The 26,410-nt window shown below is 44.1% G+C and overlaps 2 protein-coding genes across 8 annotated transcripts in view; both read right to left on the minus strand.

The window, feature by feature from the left end:
• Nucleotides 1–313: 313 nt before the first annotated feature.
• On the minus strand, nucleotides 314–4,544 carry ASB12 (ankyrin repeat and SOCS box containing 12). Of its 2 annotated transcripts, XM_075513309.1 has the most exons (4): nucleotides 4,379–4,544; nucleotides 4,157–4,240; nucleotides 1,599–2,444; nucleotides 314–586 (listed from the first exon to the last, which is right to left on the minus strand). In XM_075513309.1, exons 3-4 carry the CDS (start codon nucleotides 2,407–2,409, stop codon nucleotides 453–455), a joined length of 945 nt encoding a protein of 314 aa, XP_075369424.1. In that variant the 5' UTR covers nucleotides 2,410–2,444; nucleotides 4,157–4,240; nucleotides 4,379–4,544; the 3' UTR covers nucleotides 314–452. The 2 variants fall into 2 exon arrangements, with proteins under 2 accessions (XP_075369424.1, XP_075369425.1); XM_075513310.1 differs by lacking the exon at nucleotides 4,379–4,544 and having other exon boundaries at nucleotides 4,157–4,341.
• Nucleotides 4,545–7,947: 3,403 nt separating this feature from the next.
• The window catches only part of LOC142415263 (phosphatidylinositol-3,5-bisphosphate 3-phosphatase MTMR8), a 31,528-nt gene continuing 13,065 nt past the window's right edge, over nucleotides 7,948–26,410 (minus strand). Inside the window, exons 9-15 of one of the 6 annotated variants that reach the window (XM_075513366.1) lie at nucleotides 25,489–25,614; nucleotides 23,764–23,813; nucleotides 21,425–21,625; nucleotides 20,870–20,998; nucleotides 19,797–19,923; nucleotides 10,319–10,438; nucleotides 7,948–8,187 (exon numbers count right to left, since the gene is read on the minus strand). In XM_075513366.1, coding sequence (XP_075369481.1) covers nucleotides 10,361–10,438; nucleotides 19,797–19,923; nucleotides 20,870–20,998; nucleotides 21,425–21,625; nucleotides 23,764–23,813; nucleotides 25,489–25,614 — 711 coding nt within the window. In that variant the 3' untranslated portion in view covers nucleotides 7,948–8,187; nucleotides 10,319–10,360. The other 5 variants (XM_075513365.1, XR_012777335.1, XM_075513362.1 and 2 more) reach the window with 5 other exon arrangements.

The following is a 26,410-nucleotide window of genomic DNA, read 5'->3' on the forward strand; positions in this document are numbered from 1 at the left end:
GGGGGTTTAGAGGCAGCTGAGACCCCGCAGGCACGAAGCCCGATCGTGCCTCCCTCCTTCCCGCTCTTCCCCAGGAGGGGAGGAGGTAAAAGCAGCCTTTGCTCCTCTCCCTCTGCCCTCCACGCCTTTTCCCAGCCCCTTCTCCAACCAGTATCAATTAAATGTGTAAAATCCTTCAGTAAAGAGGGTTTAAATCCAAACCCAGCTAAATCTGATCCTGCTCTACCATCACCCTGATGCAGAGCTGGAGCTGAGGCCTCCTCTGTTTCCTCCCCGCCCTTCCCTGACCATCTTTTTGCACAGGCACCGCTTTTCGGAGACACCTCGTAAGCAAAAATCACTTTGCGACCACAAATTCACGGCGGTTTCACACTGCGCAGACGTCAGAGGGGCTTTTAATTGGGGTGCTCGACACGTATTCGGGGCGGGTATCTCCGGTGGTGGGCTGCGCGTCACGGCTGGTGTCGGAGGTAGTTGGCCAGGACCCCGGGGATCGCCAGCTCGCCGAGGGCGTGCGGGCGGCCAGCCTGCTTCAGGAGGCGTCTCATCGCCAGCCTGGACTGAGACATCAAGGACTTGGGATGAGCTGCGTAAGGAGAGGGAGGAAAAAATGAGATGGTCACCTTCAAGACACACAACCCCGCTGCCCTCTAACCCGGCCCTTATCCAAAAAAAGGGACGTTGACGGACCAAAACTAAATGTCTTTGCTAGGGCTGGTTACGCCACGTATTCTGCCACGAGCTTTGCAGCATGCGTTTCACGGGAGCTGGGCATACAGAGATGAAATCTTCCACCGTCATACGGAGATAAGTGCAGTTTTCCGGGACGTAGGCAGTACAGGAGAGCCCAAGTTGAGCAGCAGAAAGGAGAGTAATGGTGAAAAGCAGCCTTTAACCCAAGAGATTTATATTAACTGGAAAAAACAGGCTGCGGAAATCCCTGCGTGCTCCAGGCCAGCACCGACCGCAGCAAGGACCCTCCTTGAAAGCAGCTTCTTTAGTGAGCGTCTGGAAATATTCATGAAAAGCAGACGCTGCGTTGAGTCCAAGAGGGAAGGTAACCACGTAAATGTACGTGGTGGCTGCACCGAGTCGCACCCCAGACCCAAAACAAGGTAGCCTGCCTCCAGCCGCAGCCAGCAGTGGAAATTGGGGCTATTTGGTGGATATTTGTTAGAAACAAGCCCTCCCGTGACACTCTCCCACCAAATCCCAGCAATTTGTTTTCGGAGTTTCCTGCGGTAGCATGCGTATCCAAGCCCTCAGATTTAATCAGCGGTGGTGGATTAACCTTGTGATGTCCTTCTCTTGCTGTTTTTAGTATTGGAGACTTGGGGTTTTTGGCCTAAACACAGCAATCATTGGGGGAGAGGAAGGAATAAGAGTTCAGAGTAAAATAGCGACAATACCTCAAGAGTTTAAGACTAGAGAGACCCACGCACTCAAGCGATGCCGCAAAGGGAGTCGAAGCGTGTAAGAAAGCCTGGGTAAGGCTATTGGGAAGCAGAGGTAAAGGGAAGGGGAATCTGAAGCAACTTGCACCCAAACGAGCAAAATTAGTGCTCGTTTCCAGCCTTGGGGCCATGCACACAGATTACCTCTCGCCTGCAGGAGCAGCTCCAGGCCCTCGCTGCGGGGTGCCGTCTCGTCTACCGCGACGTTGGGCAAGTACACGTTGGCTCCAAAGTCAATGAGCAGCTCAATGAACTCACTCCTGCAGCCGTGCCTCAGGCAGGTTTCCAGCAGAGTCTTGGGCTCCTTGATCTGGGCAATCACCCTCTCCTCGGTGCAGTTATAGTTGGGATCGGCACCGTAAAGCAACAGCATCTTAAAGCACTCCAGATGCCCGTACGCGGCGGCGAGGTAGAGGGGACCGGAACAAGCCACCGAGTTGGCAGCCCACTCGGGCAGCCTCGCTTGAACGTTGGTTTCCGCACCGTGGTCCAGGAGCTGCTGCAGGATGTCCACGTCCCCGTCCCTCGCGGCGATGAGCAGCGGTGAGCAGTTGTTGTAGATGCTGCCGACGGGGCTGGCCCCCGCGTCCAGGAGGACCTTCACGCATTCCCGGTGGCCGTTGCTGACTGCCGTGAAGAGCGGGGTTTGAGCCTTCACGTCCAGGCTGTCCACCTCCGCCCCGTGGGCCAAGAGGACCTTCATGCTCCTGACGCGGCCCCATGTGGCGGCCAGGCGCAGTGGGGTGCTGGGTACCCCCCAGCCGCTCCTGCGGTTGATGAACCTCTTGTACCTGTCTTGGGACAAGAGGTTATCTAGGGTTTGGTAATCGTCCTCGGATACCGCTCGGTTCAGCACCTCGCTTTCTCCGTTGTCTTCTTCATCTTCTCTGGGCTGGAGCATGGAGAACATTTTAGTGATATCCATTAGACTCATTTTTTTTGGTCTGTCTCCCATGTACCGCTTTCATCGTAAATGGTAAAGCCAGAGATCTACAGGACAACAGAAACACCACCACCACCACAGGGTTAGAACCAGCCCCGACACCAACACCATCTTTTTTTTATTATTATTATTATTTTTAATACACAATTTAAGGAAGATTCTCAAACAAAAAATACGAATAACATTGGGTTATGATGCTGCTGACATGCTTATCGCCCTGCCACGGCGGGTGAGGAAATCCACGCTGGTGAAAGGCTAAGGCAAAGACGGAGGTCGTTGCTGGAGCACATACGTGGGCCACCTCCCCTTAAAACGCCGCGATCAAGAACGCGCCGAGATAATTGACTCTGGTGCTGGAGTTCAAACGCTGCATGGGGGAGCTCACAGGCTTTTACTTTATTTTTGTAAATTATTGAATGCTGTACTGCTAGCCCCTGAGGCGATAAAGGCTGTGAGTCTACTCGTGGGCTACTCGCACCTTGGGCTCAGGAAGGCTCTTGGGCGGCCACAGGCTCTGGCAAGGACCCCGCTGGTGGATGAAGCCACCCATTTGCCCAAAACCCTCCGAAGTCACCCCAGCCAGCCGTTCTCTGGGGGAGCTGCTAAGCGAAGAGCACGGAATCAACTCTGCTTCGTACGGGCCAAGGCTCGTGTTGAAGCCTCAGCAGCACCTGCACTTCTGAGTATTTTGGGACGCACAGAAATCTCAGAGGGGTTTTAATTTAGGAGCCGGCAGCATTGTAAGGTTTTTACACTCTGCCACTTTTTAAAGGGATTTGATTTCAAACTAGGAGATGAAATGAACGTGAAGGTGGCTGGTTTGATTAAGGACTTTCAGCATCGCCCTTCCTGAAACGACATCAGCGTTTCAATTCAGCAAACCCTCTCCTCTCTCCTGCCTACTCGAGCCCGAGGAGCGCGGCTGCAAGAAGGGTCTGGGATTTTTATAGCGGGGGGTACGGGGTGGCGGGAGGAAGGTGAGGGGGTGCTGAGCTGATCACACCGGAGCTGCGACTGAGCCCTGACAGGTTTGCCAGGCGCTTGGTGCAGGATCTGGCCTCGCCGTGGCCGAGCGGCAGCAGGGGAGAGGAATGCGATGCCCCGGCCGGCACCTGAGCAGCTGGGAAACGCCGTCTGCCGGGAAGGGCAGAGGAATTTCTGGCCACATCGCAGCCCCATAGCATCTCGGATTTCCTGGGGGAGAGGTGGCAGTGGCAGAGCTCGGTCTCCCCAGGCGGCTCCTCTGATCCTCCCCTGGAGGAGGCAAGGAGCTGCACCGAGCAATTAGCCTCTTTCTGCAAACGAGCCTGACTGTAACGAGGCAGTCACGGGAGGCTCGTCCCACATCCGCCTGCGGCGGCAAGACGTGCAAGCTCGGAGGGATCCCCCGCGCAAGCCCACCGGCGCAGCTTCGCATCTCGGTTAAGTAGAGCAAGTTTGATGGCAGCGAGCGACGGCAAAGCTCTGCCGCGCTTCCACCTGTTACGCTAACCCAGGCAATTCATACAGAAATACGTGAAATTATAACATTACTGTTATTCATTAGACACGCTGATAACAAGCTCGGGAGCTTTGGAAACCCCGCACCTATGTGGCTAATGGGGTGGGGGGTTTATTGCAAATTTGATTCAAAAAGAAGGCCCAGTTATATTCCCAAGGGGAATAATCTGGAAAAGTAAAAAAAACCAGCTGTAACATTTCCTGAACACACAAACAAGCATCCCCAAAGGGACGTTTCTCTGACAGGGTAAGCACTCACGTGGGAAGCTCACAGATGTTCCTCAACCAGAAGAGCCCAAACCAGAGTTGCCGCCTCTTGAGCTGAAGGAAGCTGTCCATGCATCTGCAGACGCCCCCCAAAAAAAAGAGATTATGACGGGAGCTAAAGGTGACAGAGAATACGCTCACGCTTTTACAACTGGTTACCAAGTTACCTTCCATGGCCCGACGCTGCCTAGGCGTCATTATGCTGCTGCCTTACCTTTGGGAGGTAGGCGATGCTCACAGCCAGGGCGGGCGAGGCAGCGGCGGTCCCATGGCAAGTTCTCCCTTGGTTTAAACAGGAAAAAAAACCCCACAAAGGAGAGAAAGAGAGATCTTGCTGCGTCGGAGATGGACCTCTGCTCTGTGCGACCGGAACGACGCAGGCTGTCAAGCTCACAGCTGAAATGCCACGGCGGGGAGAAGGGCCAGGGCGCTGGGGCTAATTTTAGCCCCTCAGGGGTTTTATCTTACCACTTCCATTCTTGGAAAGTTCCCCCTGGGTAAATATAGAGAGGGGCAGCAAGGCGGGGGGAGGCTGGGACAGGTGCTGGAGGCTGCTTGACCCATCCGAGCAGACACAAAGCCTTTGCTTCACCGATTCCTTGCAGAAATCGCAGGGTGCCGGGCGGTTGGAGTCCCCTGCCAGGGCAGCGCGTTCCCTGCCGCAGTACCGGCCTCTACGTTATCTTGGTTGCTGCCAGTCACCCAAATGGATTCCCTCTTAACCCCTCTCCCGACCGCCTTTTCCACTTGCAGAGCAATACAAACGACCATTCGCAACATCCAGAATTGTTTATTAAACACAAGAAGAACAAAAGGCACTGAAGACAGTCCCCGTTTCTCGCCTGAGCTGCTCCTTAGGCTTCCCTCCCAGCTAAACCTGCCAGAACAAACCACTTCTTTGGCTTCATAAAATTAAGCAGCACATAGCAAGGCAGAAAACTTTACAGGGGCAAACAAAACAAGCGGGAAGCAGCGTTTGGGCTGTCTTATCAAAAGCTGTCAGCCGGTAAGTGTAATCGTATTTTATCCAGTTCCCTTTAAACCTTTTCCAAGGTTTAAAGGGTGGAGCAGGAATGGTCTGACAGGCTGAGGCAGCGTTATCAGCGGTACTAGATAACGAGAGGGGAACCAAATTATCCAGCAGAAAAATCTCCACTGCTGCAAGAAGTAAAATCAGGGGGCTCTGCAAAGCCTTTGTGATGTCCCCGCAATCACCACCGCACGCAGTTTGTAGTCGCGCTGCGAAAAGCATGGAGAGCGGGAAAATGTTCAATATTGATAGGTTTTAGCCTTTTGGCTTCCTCATAGTTTCACTCTCTCCAAATTCACTCAAAAATAGATCGTTACTTCAAAAAGATCAATTTCCCAAAGTCACCACTATAAATGGAATTATCGAGTAGGAGAAGTGTGGATAAACATCGGAGCAAGAGCGGGGAGTTCAGGGTTTATTAAGTGTCAAGAAGCTGCAACCACAAGCGGGATGCTGCAGTCAGAAAAGCCAAGCCTGGCTGGAAGCCCCTTCAACAAAATGCAGAAATAAAAGCAGCAATTAAAAAGACAGTGTATTATAATGTGAAAAAAGGGGGATACAGACAAGAAAATGAATACACGTTAGAAAATATGAGATGTAGGGAACTGTAAGGGAACTTAGAGATGAAAGGAAAATCCTTGAATGGAAAATTTAATGATAAACTGCATATTCTTTTGTTGTTGCTGCTGCCGTTTAGTTGTTAACCAAGAAAAGAAATCTTAGAAACAAGACCAGCTCTTTGGTAAGGGAGATTAAACCGAATACTAATGAAGCACTCGCTGATAAATCCACCCTCAACTGGAAGAACGCAAACCGAAATACTCCTTGCGCTCCCTTAACAGCCAAAGAAACACGTTAAATACATCCTGCACGGGTATTTAAATCAGCAGATTCACATAAACCCCAAACGGGGGCCCAAGGAGAGACAACTGATAAGCCTGACCCATTTCGGATAAGCTTCCCAGCGCTTCAAACCCCGGGGAAGGCTGAGGGGTCGGGAGAAGCCTTCACCTTCTGCCTGAGCTCCAAGTGCGAGGGCTGGCCCCGAGCCGCTGGCTGACCCGCCACGTGCTCCAGGCAAAGCAACTCCTTTATCAGCTCTCCATTAATTGGGGAAGAATTACAGGGCAGAAGTATATTTAATGCCAGTCAAGAAGGTTTTTTGGGAAGGTAAATCCGGTCCAATGAAGTTGCTTCCATTAAAGAGATTATAGTTATTAACGCAGCTGAAGAGAGGTAATGAGCTTTCTGATTTAACACCGCTAAGCATTCCGATTTAAAAGTTTAGTGCTAAACAGTACCAAATAAACCATTTTGCAGGGATTAAGGATTTACTAACAGTCCTCAAGGTCGGAAACGCACAGTTATTGTGTGGGGCTACTTCTGACTCCTGCCTTTGAACTGTAAGTCACTGCCAAACCGCAGCAAAGCCTTTGAACTTGGGAGTTTCCCCTCCGTGCCGATCAAAACATCTGCTCGCAGCTTTCCGGCACTTCCACCTGCCTATTCTGCTGGCCACCTTCTCACCACCCAGCTTGGAGGTGGCTCCAGCAGCAACGAGATTCAGATATTAACCACGAGAGGGCACGAACACCTGCGGACCAACTACCGGTGCCTACACTGTACGCTCCCGCACAGCAACAGCTCCCAGGGCCCCTTCTTAGGCACTTCACAATTTAATAGGTGCATTAACATACAAAATATGCAGTTAGAACTGAAGGAGGAACCCAGGAACTGTTTCTTCTCCTCCACAAGCTGTGATTTCTCGAGGAATTTCGGCAGCGTCGGAGCCCCAGAAGTTCGGCAGCGTTGCAAGACGGCTCCCGGCTTCCACCGCCTTCCAGGAGCCCCTTTCCTTTTAGATCCGAAGATGCGCTGGAGCCAGTGGCTGTAAACTGATGCGAGAAGATGGTCATTGGGGACCTGAAATACAGAACCCAAAGTCAGCACGTGCCCGCTCTTCTTCACGTGAGTTATCTGCGCGACGCGGCTCGTTCACGTAAATCTGCCTGTTTGCCCCAGTATGCTCTTCTAAGTGTGCTCCAGGGCTGGCGACGCTCAGAAGTTATTCCTGGAAGAAGTAGGGGGTCTTCTCTGCTTTTATTTTTTACAGTACTAAAATGTGCTGGTTTTCATCCAAAGCTTTGAGGAGGAAGTAAAACTCTAATAATCAGCTCTGAGTCATGCCACCCCCAAAAGCATCTTTGCCCTGAGATCACAAACCATATATTCAGTAAGTGAAGGGTTTTTTGATTATTCAAAATATCAGGCGATAAGAGCAGGCATGGGAGAACTATCTGCTCTTAAAGGATTCTCCAACAGCAGGTAAGACTGCAACAATCGCCTTTCAGAAACAGAATTTCTGATCCATGTGAACTGCCAGATTTACCCCAAACACTTTGTCAAGCCACACACACAGTGGATCACTGCACAACAAAAGTCATTGCTTTCAAAACATTACTCGTCATCCAAAAAAAACCCCAAAACCAAAAAAAACCAACCCCAAAACTCCAAACCCACCAAAAAACCCAGGAAAACGAAAACGAAAGTATCCAAGTTCTGAACTGCTGTATGAGGGGACATATGAGTAGGATAAAACACAAGAATCAGACCAGATTTCTTTAAAATGGCAAATGGACTCTCCATACCTTTATCCTCTCCCTGGTTTCCCCTTTGTCGGGTAAGATCTGTAAAAGTCTCTGTGTTGTCCCTTTACGTGCCTCACCAGGGAGGGCACTGCCCTTAGTTACTGTACAAAAACCAGAATGCTTGCAGAATATTCAAACTTTGGAGAGTCAGGTCAGCCTCAGCCTTTGGTCCGTACGTCTGCCTGGCTCCCGGTGTGTTAGACTGCAAAGCCATCGGCCAAGAGCAGCGCCTGCTAATTCTGCAGATCCATACATGGGGTTTCTGCGAGGGGGCTTATGTTTGTATTGATTCCCACTCACACTGGATTCCTTGCTTCTCTCCCACAGCTGAGCAGGCTCCAAGACCTGTTCTTTGTTGGGAGAGAGAGAGAGGGGAAAAAAATCAGATTCAGTAAGTAGTGTTCACTTTTCCCGAAACCACTGCAACAGAGCGACGGGAAACAGGGCTCTGGTCTGACGTACAGAAGGGTTATTACTCTTAAGGCTACTGGGGTTCGTATCCCCCCCCATCCCCTCCTCTCCCCCCAAGTGAAAGAAAATACAAATTACAGGAAAACACTTGAATTTAAAAGCTGATCACATGCCAGAGAAATTACAATTAACACACCTTCTGCCTATCATTAAAGAAACATTATTGAGGACAAAACGTCACTTTAGTTAGGGATTTGAACTTCAGGGGATCTGCAGCAGCCCCGCACGCCGACTGACCTGCGCCAGGGTTCGAGAACGTCTCCCCTCTCAGCAGGGAATGGCTACAGTGAAGGTTCAGTCCTGTTCCTGCGCCATACTGAGTGCAATGAGACCATCTCATGTCCTTGCCTGTGTAAACAGATTAAAAAATGCTCCTTCTGCTGCTAGTCTGGGCTGGCTTTTTTTTCTTTTTCTCCTTTTAAAAGTCAGCAACCCAAAAATTTGTAGTCTGCCTTCAATACCAGAGGAGTTTATCCATTTTACATATATGCATGAAGCCTTAACACCAATGTATCTCTAGCAAATCATCATCTGTTTGTTCAATCAGCATCTTTGACTGCTGGGTAACTGAATTGAATAAAACTTGAGTACAAGGTTACATTGCTACCAAAAAAAAAAAATCACTAGTATTGCTCTACTGCAACAAAGAAGGCACCGATGCAGAATGAAAGTGAATCCACATTTTCAGGTATCCTTGGCACACGTGAACCTGGACCTCCACAAGAAAGCAGGTTAACTTAACTGCTTTTTCTATCTGAACTTAGAACAGCAGGCTTGACCTTAAACCAGTGATTTTTCAGTACATGCCTCCAATTAAGTTTACCGATCAGTATGTTTACTCAGCGTAAGGTATTTCCTGAGAGCTTTTAAAAACATAAGTCTTTAGCAATACTCCTACGACAACTCTGAATGGAACCTGCCCCCTCAAAGCTAAAGTGAGCTTCAATAGGGAAGTTTTAAATCATCCTCAGCAAAGATGCTGTCAGCCAGACAGTAAGTTTTCCCCAAATGTAAATTACAGCTTTATCAATTCTAGTCAGTGTTAATGCTAATAATCCAATTAAATGCAAGGCAAGTCTAATTTAGGTAAATGAAGGATTCCACTGGCAACATTAAGAACATTTAAAATTAGCAAGAAGGAAAAAAAGACTTTGAAACATCTGGGGACTGAGTATACCCAAGTGTCAGGGGTATTTTTTGCCTTAATACATAGAAAAGAATTACCCATTTTTAGGATGCAGTGGAAAATACTCATCAGGAGCTGGGTAACAAGTATTGGTCTTGGGCCTATGCCTTGTGTTCGCATCCTTACCCCCCCGACTGACGACGGATAGTTCAGGGCTATTCGTATTTAGGATTAAAGGCCAAACGGTCTGGTGCTAAACTGACCTGGGAAAAATGGTTCCTCCATCTCTCCCGCTGACCTTCAGCATGTTCTCCTGCAAGTTACATCCCTGTCACTCAGTTCCCCCACCTCCCACACAGAGTATTAAAAACTTCCAATGCTTATTTTAAAATTAATTACTAAAATAGCCTACATTGCTTTGCCAGACACAGATTGAAACCATTTACATGAATTTACCAATCCAAATGGCGTCCTGAAGCATTTTGTAAAACCTTATAAACATCAAATTAGCTCATATCACCTAATTTCTCTCTGCTTCGCAGATCTATATTTAATGGTAGGATTTGACTGTTACTGCACAGCTCCAAGTTAATAAAGCACTGATTCCAATCTTGGTTATAAACATGAGGCAAGTTTTGCACCTGCAATCTCCCTCTTCCTTGAGCATTCTCCCACCTCACTTGAGTTTGTCTGCACTCAGAAAAAAAATCCCACCTTGACTCACTACTGAAGTTATGATTAAAAAGAATTGGATAAAAGAGCATTTTTAAATGATACCATCAGCAGATGGACCACAGATTCTTCACCCAAAGCTATCAGAAAAAAATCTCTTCACCTGGTACCACGCAACACCCACAAAGGTCAGACTCAATTCCTTACAGCAGGCCAGAAGAAAGGTCTAGTTGCTTCTCTGAAAGCTTTTTAAGTCAGCCTGGAGCCACCTGTAGACAGACTTATCCATGGGTGAGGGATACACAGCTTTCCAGGAGGAAGAAAACTCTGAAAAGGTACTTGGTTTTAATATATAAAGACAAATCTAATTTAAAAAAAAAAAAGTCAGAGTAACAAAATACACAGAAGATATACGATTTAGTACAGCTTCATTAGTATTACTACTTTTGGGGTTTGTTTTTTGGTTTTGTTTTTTTTTTTTTTTTTTTTTAAAAGACACTAAGCAGGGCTGCACTCAGCAGTCCCTCCGAAGCCAGTGAGGTCACCTAGTTTCTGTTCTGTAAAAGAAGAGGAAGTGGAATCACACTCACCTTAAGATAAGCTCACTACTTAAGAGTCTCAAATTGACTTTGCATTTCCAAGTATGAAGTTCTGCTTTGAGTTTAATTAACCAATAAACAGACTAGTCATTTACTTTAAAAAGGCAAGGTATTTATTTTTGTAGGGAATAAAAATAAACTGTAATACAAGTGAAACTTCATGGAACAAATACATTTAGAGAAAAGAAGACACAGTGCTCCTCTAAACACGGTACAATTTCTTTTTTTTAAGCAGTGCATTAACTAAAATGACTTACATGTATACAGCCATCGCAGCACATTCAAGAATACAGGATTTCATCATCCACAATTTTATACAACTGTCCCTTAACAGTTACACTGACAAAAATAGCGACTGACTTACAGAAACAGCAAAAACATTTACAATTTTCAACCAAGTACTACACACAATTTTAGGTACGTTCCTACAAAGATCAGTTTGTGGATGATAGGGAAAGTACGTATGTGTGCTCAGTTACATATGACTAGATCCAGTGCTACAAGTTATTCCAGTAGTATGCTGCTACATTAAATACAGACGCATATACATAGATAAATGATATGAGAAGAGATGTAGGTCAACCATTTTAACCTACCCTCTTTCTGCATTGCTTTTGTAGTTCAGAGATGCCAAAAGGACACAGTGCTGTACATTAGAATACTTGCCCTAACAAATTACACCGACTGCAATTGGCACCGACCTGGCTGCTCTTAGTGCTAAAGATGCTTACAAAAACATGGACTTTAACATCACCTGGTTCAAGACATTCCTCATCTAATTAATCAAGTGCTCTGTATCAATTAAAACAAAACTACTACATTCAGAACAGATTCTTCCCCCCACTCTGCCCCGAGGCAGGGGAAGTGCCTGTATGTGCAAGAGGGACAGTATGTAAACAAGGAATAACTCTGTTAGGTCCGTACAAAAAACGACCCCAGCACTCAACGCAGAGTGGTAGGGAAGGGGAGAAGAGCAAAACAGCAGACACATTTTGAACTCTCCTGGTCACTCGCGAGTATTCATTACTAAATAGTGCCAAGAAATGATCCCTTTGGGGGAGCAACTGGCAGGCACCGAAGCTACCCAAAACCCAGTTTTGCCAGAAAGTAAACTGAAGCAGCGTCTGGCACAAGAGCTCTTTTAAATGCTTTCCCTGCAGGTGCTAACAGCTTTGTTAGATGGAAGGGTGCTTTCTGAGCACCTATTAGGGCTCACCATCTCCAAACCCGATGGAAACAACAGACACGGGGCACTTTGCCAACATGGAGATTTGCGCCTGTAACCCAACACGGTCTAGCTCAAGGCACAGATCCTGTGAAGCTCAGCACACCTTCAGCTCCCAGCAAGCCTCTCTCACCAGGACTTGAGAAGCTTACTGAAGCAAACTGGAGCTTACCAGCTACCTACAAGCAAGTCTCCTTCTCCATCCTAGTCGGCGTAACTTCATGTACCAGTGAGCACCCACATAGCAGGTGCATTTTCGTTCTAAGCGCTTCAATGAAAGGCATTCACTAGGAGCAGGAACAGAACGTGCAGCTAGAAGTATATTATGCCTACAGGCTTTAACAAACCGCTTTTTCTCTCCCATGAAAGAGGGCCAACTGAGAGTTACAACAGCTATGGGCAAACCAATGATTCCCCTTTTTTCTGTAAAGCAAACAGCACCGATTGGATTTTCTCTACTACAGGTGACAATTCCAAAACAAAATACAATTTAAGAATCCAGCATTCTGAAGCTCTCATTAAGACATTTCAACCGAGAAATAAAGCCACACAAGTCCCTCTTCTACTTTGAAGTAGTAGCTTTAACACAGAATGTTACAGGTGCTTGCCCATTGCAGTGCTAGACCTATTTCTGGCAAGAGAGACACTATGTACAGGCATGAAACCATGATACCATGGAGTATCTTGGTAAAGCAAGAGGTGCTCCAGAAAAGGAAGAGTTTTACACAAACAGAGCCCATCCGCAGCAAACAGGATCCCTCCTCCCTCCCAGTTCTCCCAGTCACAAGAATCCAAATGGAAAGCAACAAGTTGCATTGTTCAGTTAACAGCTCCAAATAAAAAACAGTATTCGCGACTTCACAACACATGGATGCTCCACTGGGAATAAATAAGTTATAGTAACTTTTCACCAAACAGTGCTTGGTGAAAGATTCCTACGTAACAGCTTTTAGATTGCCTTTAACACTTTTAGGGAACACCTAATCAAGTCATTCACCACTATCAGCAGGGCACTCCGTAACGAGGGGAACACAGGCTTTCTGCAAGGCCTGGGAAGCCCATCCTAGCTGAGCAGAGACCTGAGGACAGGCTGCAGTGCTTTGAACAGCTTTTCATTTTTGGTCTTGAAACACATAAGAGTTACTGTCAAAACTAAAAAGCTTCTAGCTGATCAGTTTTCAAACAAATAATCTCATGGAAAGCCAGGAAACCCTGGAATCTTTTCCAGCCCCACAAATTTACAGCACCAGAGGGAATGATTTTTAATATGTTGTAGGCTTTGACCAAGTCTGTATACATTAAATCCAAGAGGTTTAAAAAGACAGACCATTACCCCTTTTTTTTTTTTAAGCTAGGTTTTGCATTTCAAAGTATAAAGTCATCCATTGTTTTGTTACTGAAGTCAAAAGCAGCAAGATTACCAAAAGCTTACTAATACTTTCAGTGTATGAAGTAATCTTTTCACGGTTACATGCACCTGTAGTAATATTGTAGTCAAGAAGGATTTGTGGAGATGTCAGCATCGCGTTTTAGGGATAAGCAAAGATTATTACACTTTTTTCAAGATAATCTATGGTAATTTAAAAGGTGAGGCAATGTGTAAACATTTATCGAAACCTGCAAAATGTTTTTATACAAATATTAACCAATGGTATGTCTAAATCCTTCAGTGGTCATCAAGATTCTCTACAGTTCTGTATCTCTAATTTTCATTAGAGAACACATTAAAAGAACTGATGACATCTAGAATAACTGGTCCTAAAAAGTGCCTGTCTTGGTCTCATTTATGATTTTAGAGTTCTCCATTTAAGAAGCCGTGCATACTATCCACTCTTCTACCACTTAGAAAGAAAAGGCAGGGTTGATCTATCAGTCCATATAAAATGGGCTCCAAACTGCAAAGTGCACGTGGGAAATTGAGCTTTTACACTATAAAGAGGCCAAGGGAAATAACCTCCCCAGCACCCTCCAGTGGAGATCTACAGCAGATTCCGAACCCTGGGTATCTAGAGCAGCCGGATTAAGACTTAGGATGCTATCTCTTCACTTGAGGAGTACGTGGATATGGCAAACAAAAGGCTGGTAGACTATCTAACCTAACGTTAGGAGCTTAGCAGATCTCTTTTTTAGGAGCAAAGAGACTCAACAGCAGATACTCATCTTGAGATTAAGAGAAGATACATTCAGAAATGTGCATCCTTCAAAATAAAATATATAGCTGTTGCACGAGGTGGTATTTTTGATATGTACCCACATAACAAATTTCAAACATCTTCTGCTTAAGCATATCTGGTTCAGTATTTTATGTGCTTAGTTTTTAAATCAATCGCAGACTGTAGTTCTCTCATTCCTACTTTGAAAACAACTCTATTACTTGCTCTAAGATTTAAAATCCTGCAACATTAAAAATCTCTTTGCCATTCTAGACAATGAAGAAACTCTGTGTTCTCAGGTATTGCCCTTCTTCCTTGGGTCTTTTAATATGCTTAATAAAATACGTATTTTCTTACCCAAAGTGAGACACTCAGGGGAGGTTTTCTTTTTCCCTTTTCTACTTTAACACTGAAACTAACCTCATCATTTCACCATAGGTTATAAGCACATGAGCAATGGCTATTGCATTTTACGATGCTATAATGGAATGTTTTTACTTTTTATTGTAGATTGGGAGGGCTAACTTAGAAAATATTTGCAATTTACTTCCAAATTTTATAAAAGAGAAAAACTGATTTTAAGGACCTAATGGAAGCATCTAATTTAAACAACAGGACCTAAATTAAAGCAGAAAAGCATCTTGAATTAAGCTGCACAAAGGGACTCTCTGTGCAGTTAAGCACATCTATAGAAGCTTGTCCAGAACAAGTACTGTGGAACAGCTTTCCTGGGCCATCCATTTCCCTAGGGAGACAAGCTCTTGTTTCTTCACAAGACTTCTGTATAAATGGAATATACGTGTGTCTCTCAAACCTGCAACTTTGAACTAGTATCTCCAGCTGAGATTACTGCAGTTTAAAGAAAGCAAGTAGCATTAACAAGCACTGGAGTGAATCCAAGCTGGAGCCACAGCCACCAAGCCAAGATGTCCACTTCTTGTTCCAATAAGGGGTCCCATCCCAATTTACGTTTTGTCACCAGCTTTACAAAATTACAAAGTTCATTGCCATGACAGATACTGTTCATCTCCCCACGTCTTGACAGTACAGACAAAACATCTCTAAGGTTCATGTAATTTTAACATCTAAGATAACATTCGCTATAATCACTCAGCATGTGATGTGAAGTAATCGTTTTAGGCCCCATTTCAATAATACAGCACACCTCATCTGTAATTACTGCCTCATCGATGGATGTGAGAAAAGCACATCGATTCCAGCTTAGAACAAAGAGTTACTCTCTTGCTTCAATTTAACCAAGATCATAAAACAAGAGAGAAAAATTCTATATATATTTTTTCCTATCTTTTCACATTTCTAATCCTCCCTCTGTCAAAAATTCACGTTACAGGCTGCCTTTGTGGCTTGCTGCACTCTCACCATCAGTAAATGAGGTCCATAAAAGCTTATTCTTTGAAAGGTCGGCCTAGAAAGAAGCTACTAAACTCAGGGGATCGGCAAAGATCCTGGAGAAGCTGGCAGCAGATAAAAAACCTCGTTTAAAAATACGGACTACAAAGACGACCAAATACTACGCTCTACACTACAATAATAAAAATAGTACATTGCATGGCTAGACATTAAAATGGTCTCCATAAGAAGGCACAGGGGGTTTTGTTTTTATCAAATATGCATAGGAAACAAAAAATGAATCAGTTCTGCCACAAGATGAGGGTCCATGCAGAGATTCATCCACAGCTAAGAACAGATTTTTTTTTAATCATTTTAAGATGAACTGAAATTTTTTATCATTTTAAGATGACCTTACTCCACCACTGCGAATAAATGGATTGCATCTTTCCTACTCCAGTTATAAACACTGCACAACTCCTAAGCCCCATGTTAATTGGCCAAGATTTCTTAGAGCTTGAAGTACCAGTACTGGCAGGCAGTCATAAACCTTAAACACACATCGTGTTTCCACTGAAAAATAAGGTTTACGCTAACTCAGGGTAGCCTTCTGGGCAGCTCTGTATGCATCTTCATTTTAGCTGCAAAACGATGCGAACCAAACCAAATGCAGACTGTCTCCTCTACAGCGAGCACAGCTCCCTGCAAACATGCATACTCACACTTAGCTGTAAATGGTTAGGTGGTCTACACCCTCGCGGGGCACAGCTCCCTTACGACTCACCACCAAAAGCGCCTGGTTCATCGAACACAGTTCTCAGAGCTGATCAATGACGCTGCAGCTTTCCATCCTTAGCTTCAGAGTCTAAAACGTCAATGGTGTCACATTAAGATCGTGGAGGTCCTGGTGATGGGACAGGTTCTCTTTGTGCTTTTGGTCCACATCTGACATAACATCTATATCCTCTGCTGAGGCGCCATTGCTCAACACAGGAGGTGGTTCCACTTCATAATCCTGAGGAGTGTTGAGCATCGGTGTTTTTGAAGCAACACGTCCTACTTTAGATAAGGAGCAAGCTTCACTGGGCAAAGGACCGTCAAGGAAAGGAAGTTTCTACACAAATAAAAAGACATTAAAAAAAATTAATGAAAGCTATTATTCCCAGATGTCAGGGATATACAAAAAACAACTGTCAACATAACAGTCCTGCATCAGTGCCTCTTTCAGCTCCGTAATCCAGCATTAAAGTACATGGGCATAGATCCTTACAATTGATACAAACATCATTGTTTCATTAATAAAACTAAAGTTTTCAGCGTTCACATTAACCTAGCAAAGGACACTGATAGGTCTTCTCACTGGTATATTTTTAGATGACACTCCCACTACTGTATTTTTAGGGGTTTTTTGGTTCGTTTGTGGCTTTTTTTTTTTTAATACACATAGAAAAGATATTGCAAGTAGAGCCTTGAACACAAAGAAAAGCCACACTTCTCCTTTCAGGCAGCTGTACAGGACTGTGGTGGGTTGACCCCGGCTGGATGCCACATGCCCACCAAAGCCACTCTATCACTTCCCTCCTCAGCTGGACGGGAGAGAAAATACAACGAAAGGCTTGTGGGTTGAGATAAGAACAGGGAGATCACTCAGCAATTACCATCACGGGCAAAACAGATTCAACTTGGGGAAATTAGTTTAATTTATTGCCAATCAAATCGGAGTAGGGTAATGAGAAAATAAAAAACCAAATCTTAAGAAACCTTCCCCCCACCCCTCCCTTCTTCCTGGGCTCAACTTCACTCCCAATTTCTCTACCTCCTCCCCCCGAGCAGCACAGGGGGATGGGGAATGGGGGTTGTGGTCAGTTCATCACACATTGTCTCTGCCGCTCCTTCCTCCTCAGGGGGAGGACTCCTCACGCTCTTCCCCCCCTCCAGCGGGGGGTCCCTCCTACAGGAGACAGTCCTCCACAAACTTCTCCAATGCGAGTCCTTCCCACAGGCTGCACTTCTTCACAAACCGCTCCAGCATGGGTCCCTTCCATGGGGTCACAAGTCCTGCCAGCAAACCTGCTCCAGCATGGACTTCTCTCTCCACGGGTCCACAGGTCCTGCCAGCAAACCTGCTCCAGCGCAGGCTTCCCACAGGGTCACAGCCTCCTTCGGGCAAATCCACCTGCTCTGGCATGGGGTCCTCCGTGGGGTGCAGGGGGACATCTGCTCCACCATGGACCTCCGTGGGCTGCAGGGGGACAGCCTGCCTCACCATGGTCTTCACCATGGGCTGCAGGAGAATCTCTGCTCCAGCACCTGGAACGCCTTCTCCCCCTCCTTCTTCACTGACCTTGGTGTCTGCAGGGCTGTTCCTCTCACATATTCTCACTCCTCTCTCGGCTACTGTTTTTTCCAGCAGGCTTTTTTTTCCCCCCCTTCTTAAATATGTTATCACAGAGGTGCTACCACTGTCACTGATGGGCTCGGCCTTAGCCAGCAGCAGGTCTATCTTGGAGCCAGCTGGCACTGGCTCTGTTGGACATGGGGGAAGCTTCTAGCAGCTTCTCCCAGAAGCTACCCCTGTAGCCCCCCCCTCCCCCCCAACCTTGCCATGCAAATCCAATACATTCCACCCCTTGCCTCTGTGAATCACATTAAAAATTATCATTAAAATCCATGTTCATCACACAATCTTTACAAACTTCACTCACATCAACAAAAAAAAATTCCCCACACCGAAATAGTATCATCACAACACTAAATGAAAATGAACAATTTACACATGATCCACCCCTCGTCCCTGCACCACAATTACAACAACTGAAATTCCCCACAATCATTCCACTCTCTAACATTGTTCAGTCCATGTTTTGCCCGTCACCTCTCCCAATTACTATCCTTATCTTGAATTCCTCATGCCCCACGTTGGGCGCCAAAAAGGACTGTGGTGGGTTGACCTTGGCTGGACGCCATGTGCCCACCAAGCCGTTCTATCACTCCCCTCCTCAACAGGACAGGGGGAAGAAAAGAAGATGGAAAAAAACCCACCTCGTGGGTCAAGATAAAGGCAGTTTGATAAAGCAAAAGCAAAGGCCGTGCATGGAAGCAAAGGAAAACAAAAGATTTATTCTCTACTTCCCAGCAGCAGGCGATGTCCAGCCACTTCCTGGGAAGAAGGGTTTCAGTACACGTAGCAGTTGCTTCGGAAAACAAACGTCATAATAACGAAAGCCCCCTCCCCCTTCTTTTAGCTTTTATTGCTGAGCAGACATCGTACGGTATGGAATATCCCTTTGGTCAGTTTGGGTCAGCTGTCCTGGCTGTGTCCCCTCCCAAGATCTTGCCCACCCCCAGCTTACTGGGTGAGGGGGGAACGTTGGAGAGAGAGCCTCGATGCTGTGGAGCACTGCTCAGCAGTAGCCAAAACCCTGGTGTGTTATCAACACCCTGCTAGCTACCGATACACAGCACTGTGAGGGCTGCTATAGGGAAAATTAACTCCATCCCAGCCAGACCCAATACATACAGAAACACAAAACTACAGCACTTCAACAGCTAACAAGACTATCTACCTTTTGGATTTTTCCCCGTCTTGCACTGCTGAGATAGATATCTACATCTTCATACAGACAAATATAGCTCTCTGGGAAACCTGATCGGAAGTGACCAAACCATGAAGCGTGTTGCTGTTTACTTTATTATTCTGGGTTGAAGGAGAGAAATTGGTTATTCTGGACACAAGATCTCTGCCCTCCAATGCCACAGAACACAAATAGTAAATGTGCAAGACTCCCCCCGTCTTGTTTTAGCAAAGCACTTCAAATCTGAAGTAGCCACTTCTAGAGGATAATTCAGCCTACGTGATCCTGTTACATTTTGGCCATTACATGAAAGCCAACTTAAGTAACTCAACTGTTTTAAATACCTCATTGACCATCAGTTTTTCCAATGTGTCTTGTGAACGAGAAGGCGGAAAAGAAAAATGTGGGGGCGAGCTGAAAACAAGAATATTTTTGTATATTCATATTATTGTGGGGGAGGGGGAAGCAGGCCCATTCTTTTCTTCTCTCCCTTGAAGTTTGCTGCGAGTAGAGTTGAAACCCAGATGTTCTTTTAACACCTGCTTCATTTAGAGAATTAGAACATCACAAGCCTGCAACAGAACTTGACCCAACACAGCTTTTACCTAGCAGATGAGAATTTTGATAATCAAACCTAATTATTACAGCAATGTCATTTAACCCCTCATTTTGCCCAGCTCCGCCCAGCATGCTGAAACAATTGTTCAGTGCCAATGTTCAATCCCAGTTACATTTGCCAAAACCATCGTGTGATTTTAAATATTAATAAGATTCAGGACTCACATTTTCCAGTTCAGATGCATTGTCCTCCAGTTTCATCTTTTGGCTGATGCAGCTTAGCAGATGATCCAATACACACTGCTTTGGATGCATTCCTTTGTCAAAGCGATTATACATCCCACACCAAAACCTCAAGAACAGGGCAAGAAAAGAGAATTAGGCGGCCAATTGTACCCTACTGGCCAACAAACTAGATGCTATTTAAGAAAAGAGTTTTCAACAAATTGAGATTAGTAACTGATTTTAAAAACTGCCACAGCCTTGGATTATAAAATTCAGTATCAACGGGCAAATTTTCATACAGTTCAAAAAAACTTCTGAGGATTTAAGTACTTCTGCCTTATGATCCACATGCACTGGCAGTAGGTATTAACATAATACAAAAATACACTTTTTTCTACAGCGGACTCACTGGAGACTTGGGCAGTTCACCTTCAAATCCTCAGTTCGCCCTACCTCCCTACTTTCATTAAAACCCTTTGCCCACCAGTAGCTGCATACAGCACTTAAACACATTTGCATCCCCCTCTCTCAGCAGGGAACAGGAGCGGGCCAGAAACAAAGCAAAACTCACCACTTCAGCTGTAACACCCTGGGCAAGCAAATAGACATGGCAACAAGAAATGCCTTCTTGTGAAAACCACCCAGACTGCATAAGCCTGGGTGTGACTGGGCACTGAAATTCCTGTTTGAAAGACTTCCTCAATATATATTAAAAAGGAGGAAAGGAGGAACTTTCTTTAACAATTGCCTACCCTATCATGTAAATTTGACAGAGCAAGCAGTCAGGGTGTGTGTGGGGTCTATCTACACATCTGAAGTTCTTCTTTTCCTTGCCTTTCCCCACCCTCTTTCTCAACACCAAAGAAAAAAACATTATTTTAAATTACAGTACCTGCACTTTATTTAGCAATTACCTGTGCACTACTACTCTCAGTTTATGGATGAGGAATGGAGGGGAAAGGTAAAACAAGCCATGCTAATCAGTGAAAATTTATTTTATTAAACCTGAATTACCAGTCTACATTACAATGAAAAATGCCCCCCTTCTTCCCTTTCTTAAATAAGCAACTTACTGGAAACTGAAAGGTAGCGTGTTTGGCTGAAGCTCTTTGTAAGCTGTAAATCCTCTGTACAAAGGATTTCTCAATTCCTGCTTCTTCTGTAAGAGGAAAGGCCACAGAGAATGGGCCTTCTCAAAGATTCTGTCAATTACAAATAACATCTAATCACTAAAAAAAAGAATCAAGTTAATTGGATTAATAACACTAGCTGTTCTGCGTGGAATTAGATTAAGGGAGCTAAGAATTATTTTTACACAGTATCTGATTAATTTCATAAACACAAGATACATCACTGAGGAACATATAATAATTTAAAATGGACACTATCCAGTCCAAAAGGGGTATCTGCAAGTTATTACTATGGTCCAGATTAAAACATCTGACTTTGGGGATATAATTAATCTGTAATTTTTTTTCCACACTGTAGAACATAAGCATCTATCAAGACAATGTTACCCTTAACCAATCTACAACTGCATTAAAAAACACACAAACACACACAACCTGCCCTTTTTTTGACATTCAAAGTGACTTCTAGACCATTGGCTCTGTAAAATGCCAACTCACTTCAGATCCTCACGCTCCTTATGACAGGTCCCAAGGAAGTTGCCAAACTGGCAGGAGTAGACATGGTCATGGATTTCAAGAAGGAAACGCTCATTAAACTCAAATGTGCAGGGGAACTGCTGCATGAGCTGCCAGACACATTCAACGAACTGAGTGAAGACAGGGGATACTTCTTTGGGGTCACCATCCAGATGGCCACACCTAGAGAGATGCAAACAAAACAGGGTTAAATCCTGTGTCACCCAACAAAAAAAAAGAACCCCCTTGCCATTAAACAACTGGAAAGTTTTCCTCACAGTAGTGAAGAGTAAGAAATTATTCTGCAGTCAGAAAAAAATCCCACATGGTTTATCTTACAGCAACTGTACGTTAAGTCGTGCCAGCCTCAGCATTACTTGTTCTCCAAGGGTAGCTGGTACAAGTGACGAGAATTGTGCAATGTCCCTTTCTCTCAAGTAAAATTAGCAATGGAAGAGCCTACATAACACACTTGCAAGCATCACAAGAAATATTTGTGAAATAGGAATCCTTGAGCCTATGCTATGATGTTAGCAGAAGGGAAAAGGCAGTATTTTCCAAAGAAACATCTATTGCTTGAATATAATAAACTAATGCTAGCTCTTAATTGGAGGAAAAAAGTTGACATTGGTGGGATTCTGTCTGTCTGCCAGGAACAATAAGAAACAGTGGGGGGCGAAAAAGTGTCCTCTATGATCTTCTATGGATGTGAGAGTGTTTTACAGTGCAGGCATAGCCACAACGGGCAGCAACAGACAGAACAACCTGATTTTGCTCCACATGGACATCAACAATGAAATCCTGGTAGGCAATTACTCAGAAAGAAAAGAAAATACTCAAACAAAGAAAACCCCAAAACAGCAATCAAAAAATATTTTTTACAGCTTTAGATGAAGTTCCGAAAAACCCTACTAGTTCTGCAAAAATCTAGCCAGGGATCTATTGGTGTTCATTACAATCCATCACAAAAGAAAAAACACAAAAGAAAAATCCAACACAAAAAGAAACAACAAAAGAAAAGGAATGACAGCATTTTTGGAAAGCAGCCAACACTCTATTGTACTGTAATGACTGTTCTTTCTTAACAGAAAAAACTTGGGGCAGAATCCACCTTTTCTAGGAAGGGATATACTCCGGAAATCCACAGAAAGGAACAAGGCATCCACAAACTTAAGTGGAAAAATGAAGTAAGATTTCTTATGAGAGAGATCTGGCTGCTCAAATCCCAGTTCCTGGTTCTGCGATTCCAACCACAATACCCTAAGAAGCAGCATGAAGAAGGACTGATTTCCCCCAGAAGTGTAAGGCACCGGCCACCACTACGAGAGGAATGATTTTGACTACTGGAATAAAAGTTCATATTCTCAGTTGATGCCGAAATTCATGTCTCAAATACTTTTTGTATCCATTGCCAAGTTCTCATATTTGGAACAATCCCTTGTAATAGAAGAATAGAAGTTTTGGGGGGTTTTTTTTGGTCTTAAAGCAAGAAAGGTGAAAAGAGTCCCTCAAGAAGCAGAAACAATGACCACAGAACATTTATTTGGCCAATAATGACCAAACAGCAGTTTATCTTTGGCTGCTGCTTCTTATATACCAGTACAAGGGTGTGTATATTGCTTATTTTCCCCAGATATGCTTTAAGGAAACAGATTTGTTTTATAATTAAAAACAGGAATCAGTTTCACATCGAGAACAAAGCTTCAATTTTTAACAAGCTAGTATCCCTGAATAGACCAGTCCCTTCCCTCCTCGTATTCTTTTGCACCATTCCAGCTTCTAATTTCTATATGGTAAATATAACAAGTAGTAATTCAAGGTAACATCCCTACTAGGTGCAGGCTATTAATTACAGGAATGACAGCATTTTTAATGTGCCTAGAGAATGCAGGTCAAATTGGTTTTTAGCACTATATTGGGCTCAAGTTTATGGTTAGAACTTGGTAAAAGTCCTGAAAAACATGAGCTGAGATTTTCGTCCAGGACATGACTGCAGAAGAATTAAAATGTCTTGCCAGAACATTAGCACTCCACATATAACACAAATGGGATTTTACAGGTAGGAAAACACTCAGTATTCAAATAATTTGTTCAAGACTGTATGATTTTGTAAAGTAATAAAAAAAAGCACTGATGAAATAACAACCCTAGCAGATACTGGCTTTATGTCACCAACTCCAGTATTTTCCAAATCTTCTCTCCTCTGTCCTGTATTTTAATTTAAATTTTTCATGGGAGTACATGAACCTGAAAACACTGTATTGGTTTCACAGCCAAGCCTTCACCCAGTCACTACACCCAAGATAACACGCTCTTCTTACCTGTGTGAGAACTTGTGGCCCATTGCAATCCACTCCTTTTCTATTAGAACCTTCAGTTTCAAAACAGAGGTTAAGAAAAGAGCTTTACTTTCTTTAGAAAAAGCAAAGTGAAGCCTTTGATGTTAAACTCTAACATGCTTACAACCAACGCTCCCTGCTGACCCTACTGTTATGAGTATATCCTGAGAAGTCAATGAAAATAGTAATAGTGATTTATAGATTACCCACAGTCACCAGTACAATGTCACTGTTGGAATCAAGTTATTTCAAGCAAGTCTAGTACTATTTTGAGGGAGTTTCTATGTTGTTAAAATAATAATACATAAACACACTGAGCTAATAGAATTAATGGCTTAATATTACAGTGTACTGTTTAATTCAGAAAAGAGTATCGTGATATTCACCAAAATAAATCAGCAACTGGAATTCAACAAAAGTTCAACACATAAATAGGAATATAAGAAGTACAGCTGCATATTGAGGAGCTCAGGATGAAATCAGAACTATATGGCTATTCCTCTTTTAAATAGAATGCCTGTGCTATATACAAGAAAACAGCAAGGAAGCAGTATTTTCCTTACACACGTCTCATAAGAAACCAAATGACTGATGCTGAATGCATTACTACTTGCCTTGCTGGATCATATTTAAAGATCAATTCCTGATATCATCATCCAGAGACTTAGAGAAGAGAAGGCAGAAATTCACAACAGGGTTCTTCGAAAACTTAAGTTATATTGCTTTTCAAATTTTTCCATTCTTTACACTTCTGTTGCATTGATTTAGGAATAACAACTATCATAGGATTTGTGCATGTAAACCATTTGCTCAGAGGACAGACAAGCATTTGTCTGGTTTAGTTACTGCTCCTGTTCCTAATCAAAATCATGTTTCTTAGTTCATACAGAATTGTCCAGAGCACAGCCAAAGCCCAGGCAGATGTTTCACACTCTGGCACAATTTCACCTGTTAAAAGATTCCAGTATAATCCAGAAGCCAAAACAGTAATAATAAAAATAGCATGGAATGCAAGGGAACAGTCCTAGCAGTGCAACACACTGGAGGAGGCAAAATTTGCATTGTTCTGATTTCAGGGTTTCTTTTAAGGAACTCTTCTGAGAAAGAGCAGCAGCCTGTCTGTCAGGTATTTAGCAAAAGGAGATGAATGGAAAGATAACATCACAGATTGCACTATATTTATGCAGTGATGGCTTCAAATAAGGAAAAGCCTGCAGTAGAAGAAAACTCCCAAATTCACGTGTAATGGCTTTAAAAAAGATCTTAAATGATGCACAGATTTTGTGTGATATACAGGTTATACGCTGCCCTGTGCACAAGAGTGAGTTCACCCAATTTTAAATCCTAGCAGGTAAGAGACCATTCCCTGTAACAGTCTTAAATGACAAGCTGCTTCACTACTTTTTTGTGGATTGCTCCCAGAGTTGCATCCTTCGCTCACTCATCTCTTGCGGAAATGTCTCATTAGTGGCTCTCATGTGGACATTCAAGGAAACAGAGATTTGGGAATTGTAAATGAACTGCTGCCATTTTGTGCCCATGGTGTTCAGAGCAATTAAAGCTTGTTTACAGAATCAAAGCTGGTTTTATATAGGTCACCTACTGTTTGGTCCTGGAAACAGCCTAAAACACTGAATTGGGGCCTGTTTACATTTCAAATTCAGGAAGCACTTTTTAGTTTTGAAATTCCAACATCTGTGCTCTTACCATGAAGCCTTTAAAAGTCCTATAAAATGGATCTAAGAGGAGGCTAGCCAAGGAGCAGACCTGCGCTGTGCGATCCCACCCATCCGAGCAGTGGACTAACACGCTAGCTTTTTCATCTTTCACAGCCTGTGAAGGAGAGACCAGACAGAACAGTTTAGCAGCTTTCTGGGTTGGTTACTGTAATTAAATACTACCCCTTCATCTGCATTTACCTGACTGGCCTAAAACCCAAGAGGAAAATTTGTCATTTCTTATCTGGACCATGGAAATGCACCATATCTGGGCACGTAGCCATCAACCCATAGGAAAAGACAACTAGAATAAAATGCTGTAGCATGCCTTGTCAGCACCACAGACTGTCAAGAAACAAAGACCCTCTGATCTCAAAATGCTCAGTCTTCCGAAAGGCCAAGAATTCTCAGTCCCCTCCTCTGAGGAAAAATTTGGTGGATGAGTAAAGAATAATAATTGGGCACACAGGGACTAGGAACTCCTCAAGAAAAAATTGGAAGAGCTCATCCCAACTTCCTCCCATACGGATCACCTTCTTCCCTTCGTACCAGTGGCAGAAGAGAAACACAAAATAGCTTCTTGCCTGCTACAAGGGAAAATTTTGAGAGAAAAGACAACATTTACAGGAGGTCACTACTCTTGCCACATGTTGCCTGCATGCCCTTTATTATTACTGAAGAGCCACGTGCCTTAGTGACTTTTCTCCTTTTGCCTGACCTGCAAAGCCACAAGCTCTGCAGAAATGAGGACTGCATTGAATAATCAAAATTAGCAGTCCCCACATCACATAGAACCAGGAGAAAATAAACTGGTCTAAACAATCCCTCATTTAAAGCAGAGCAGTTCAATAACTAATGAGCACAAGGTTATGAGTTGTTTGCACTACTAAATATGCATTATATAGAGGCAT

Source organism: Mycteria americana, chromosome 10, assembly GCF_035582795.1.
Source record: "Mycteria americana isolate JAX WOST 10 ecotype Jacksonville Zoo and Gardens chromosome 10, USCA_MyAme_1.0, whole genome shotgun sequence".
Taxonomy (NCBI): domain Eukaryota; kingdom Metazoa; phylum Chordata; class Aves; order Ciconiiformes; family Ciconiidae; genus Mycteria; species Mycteria americana.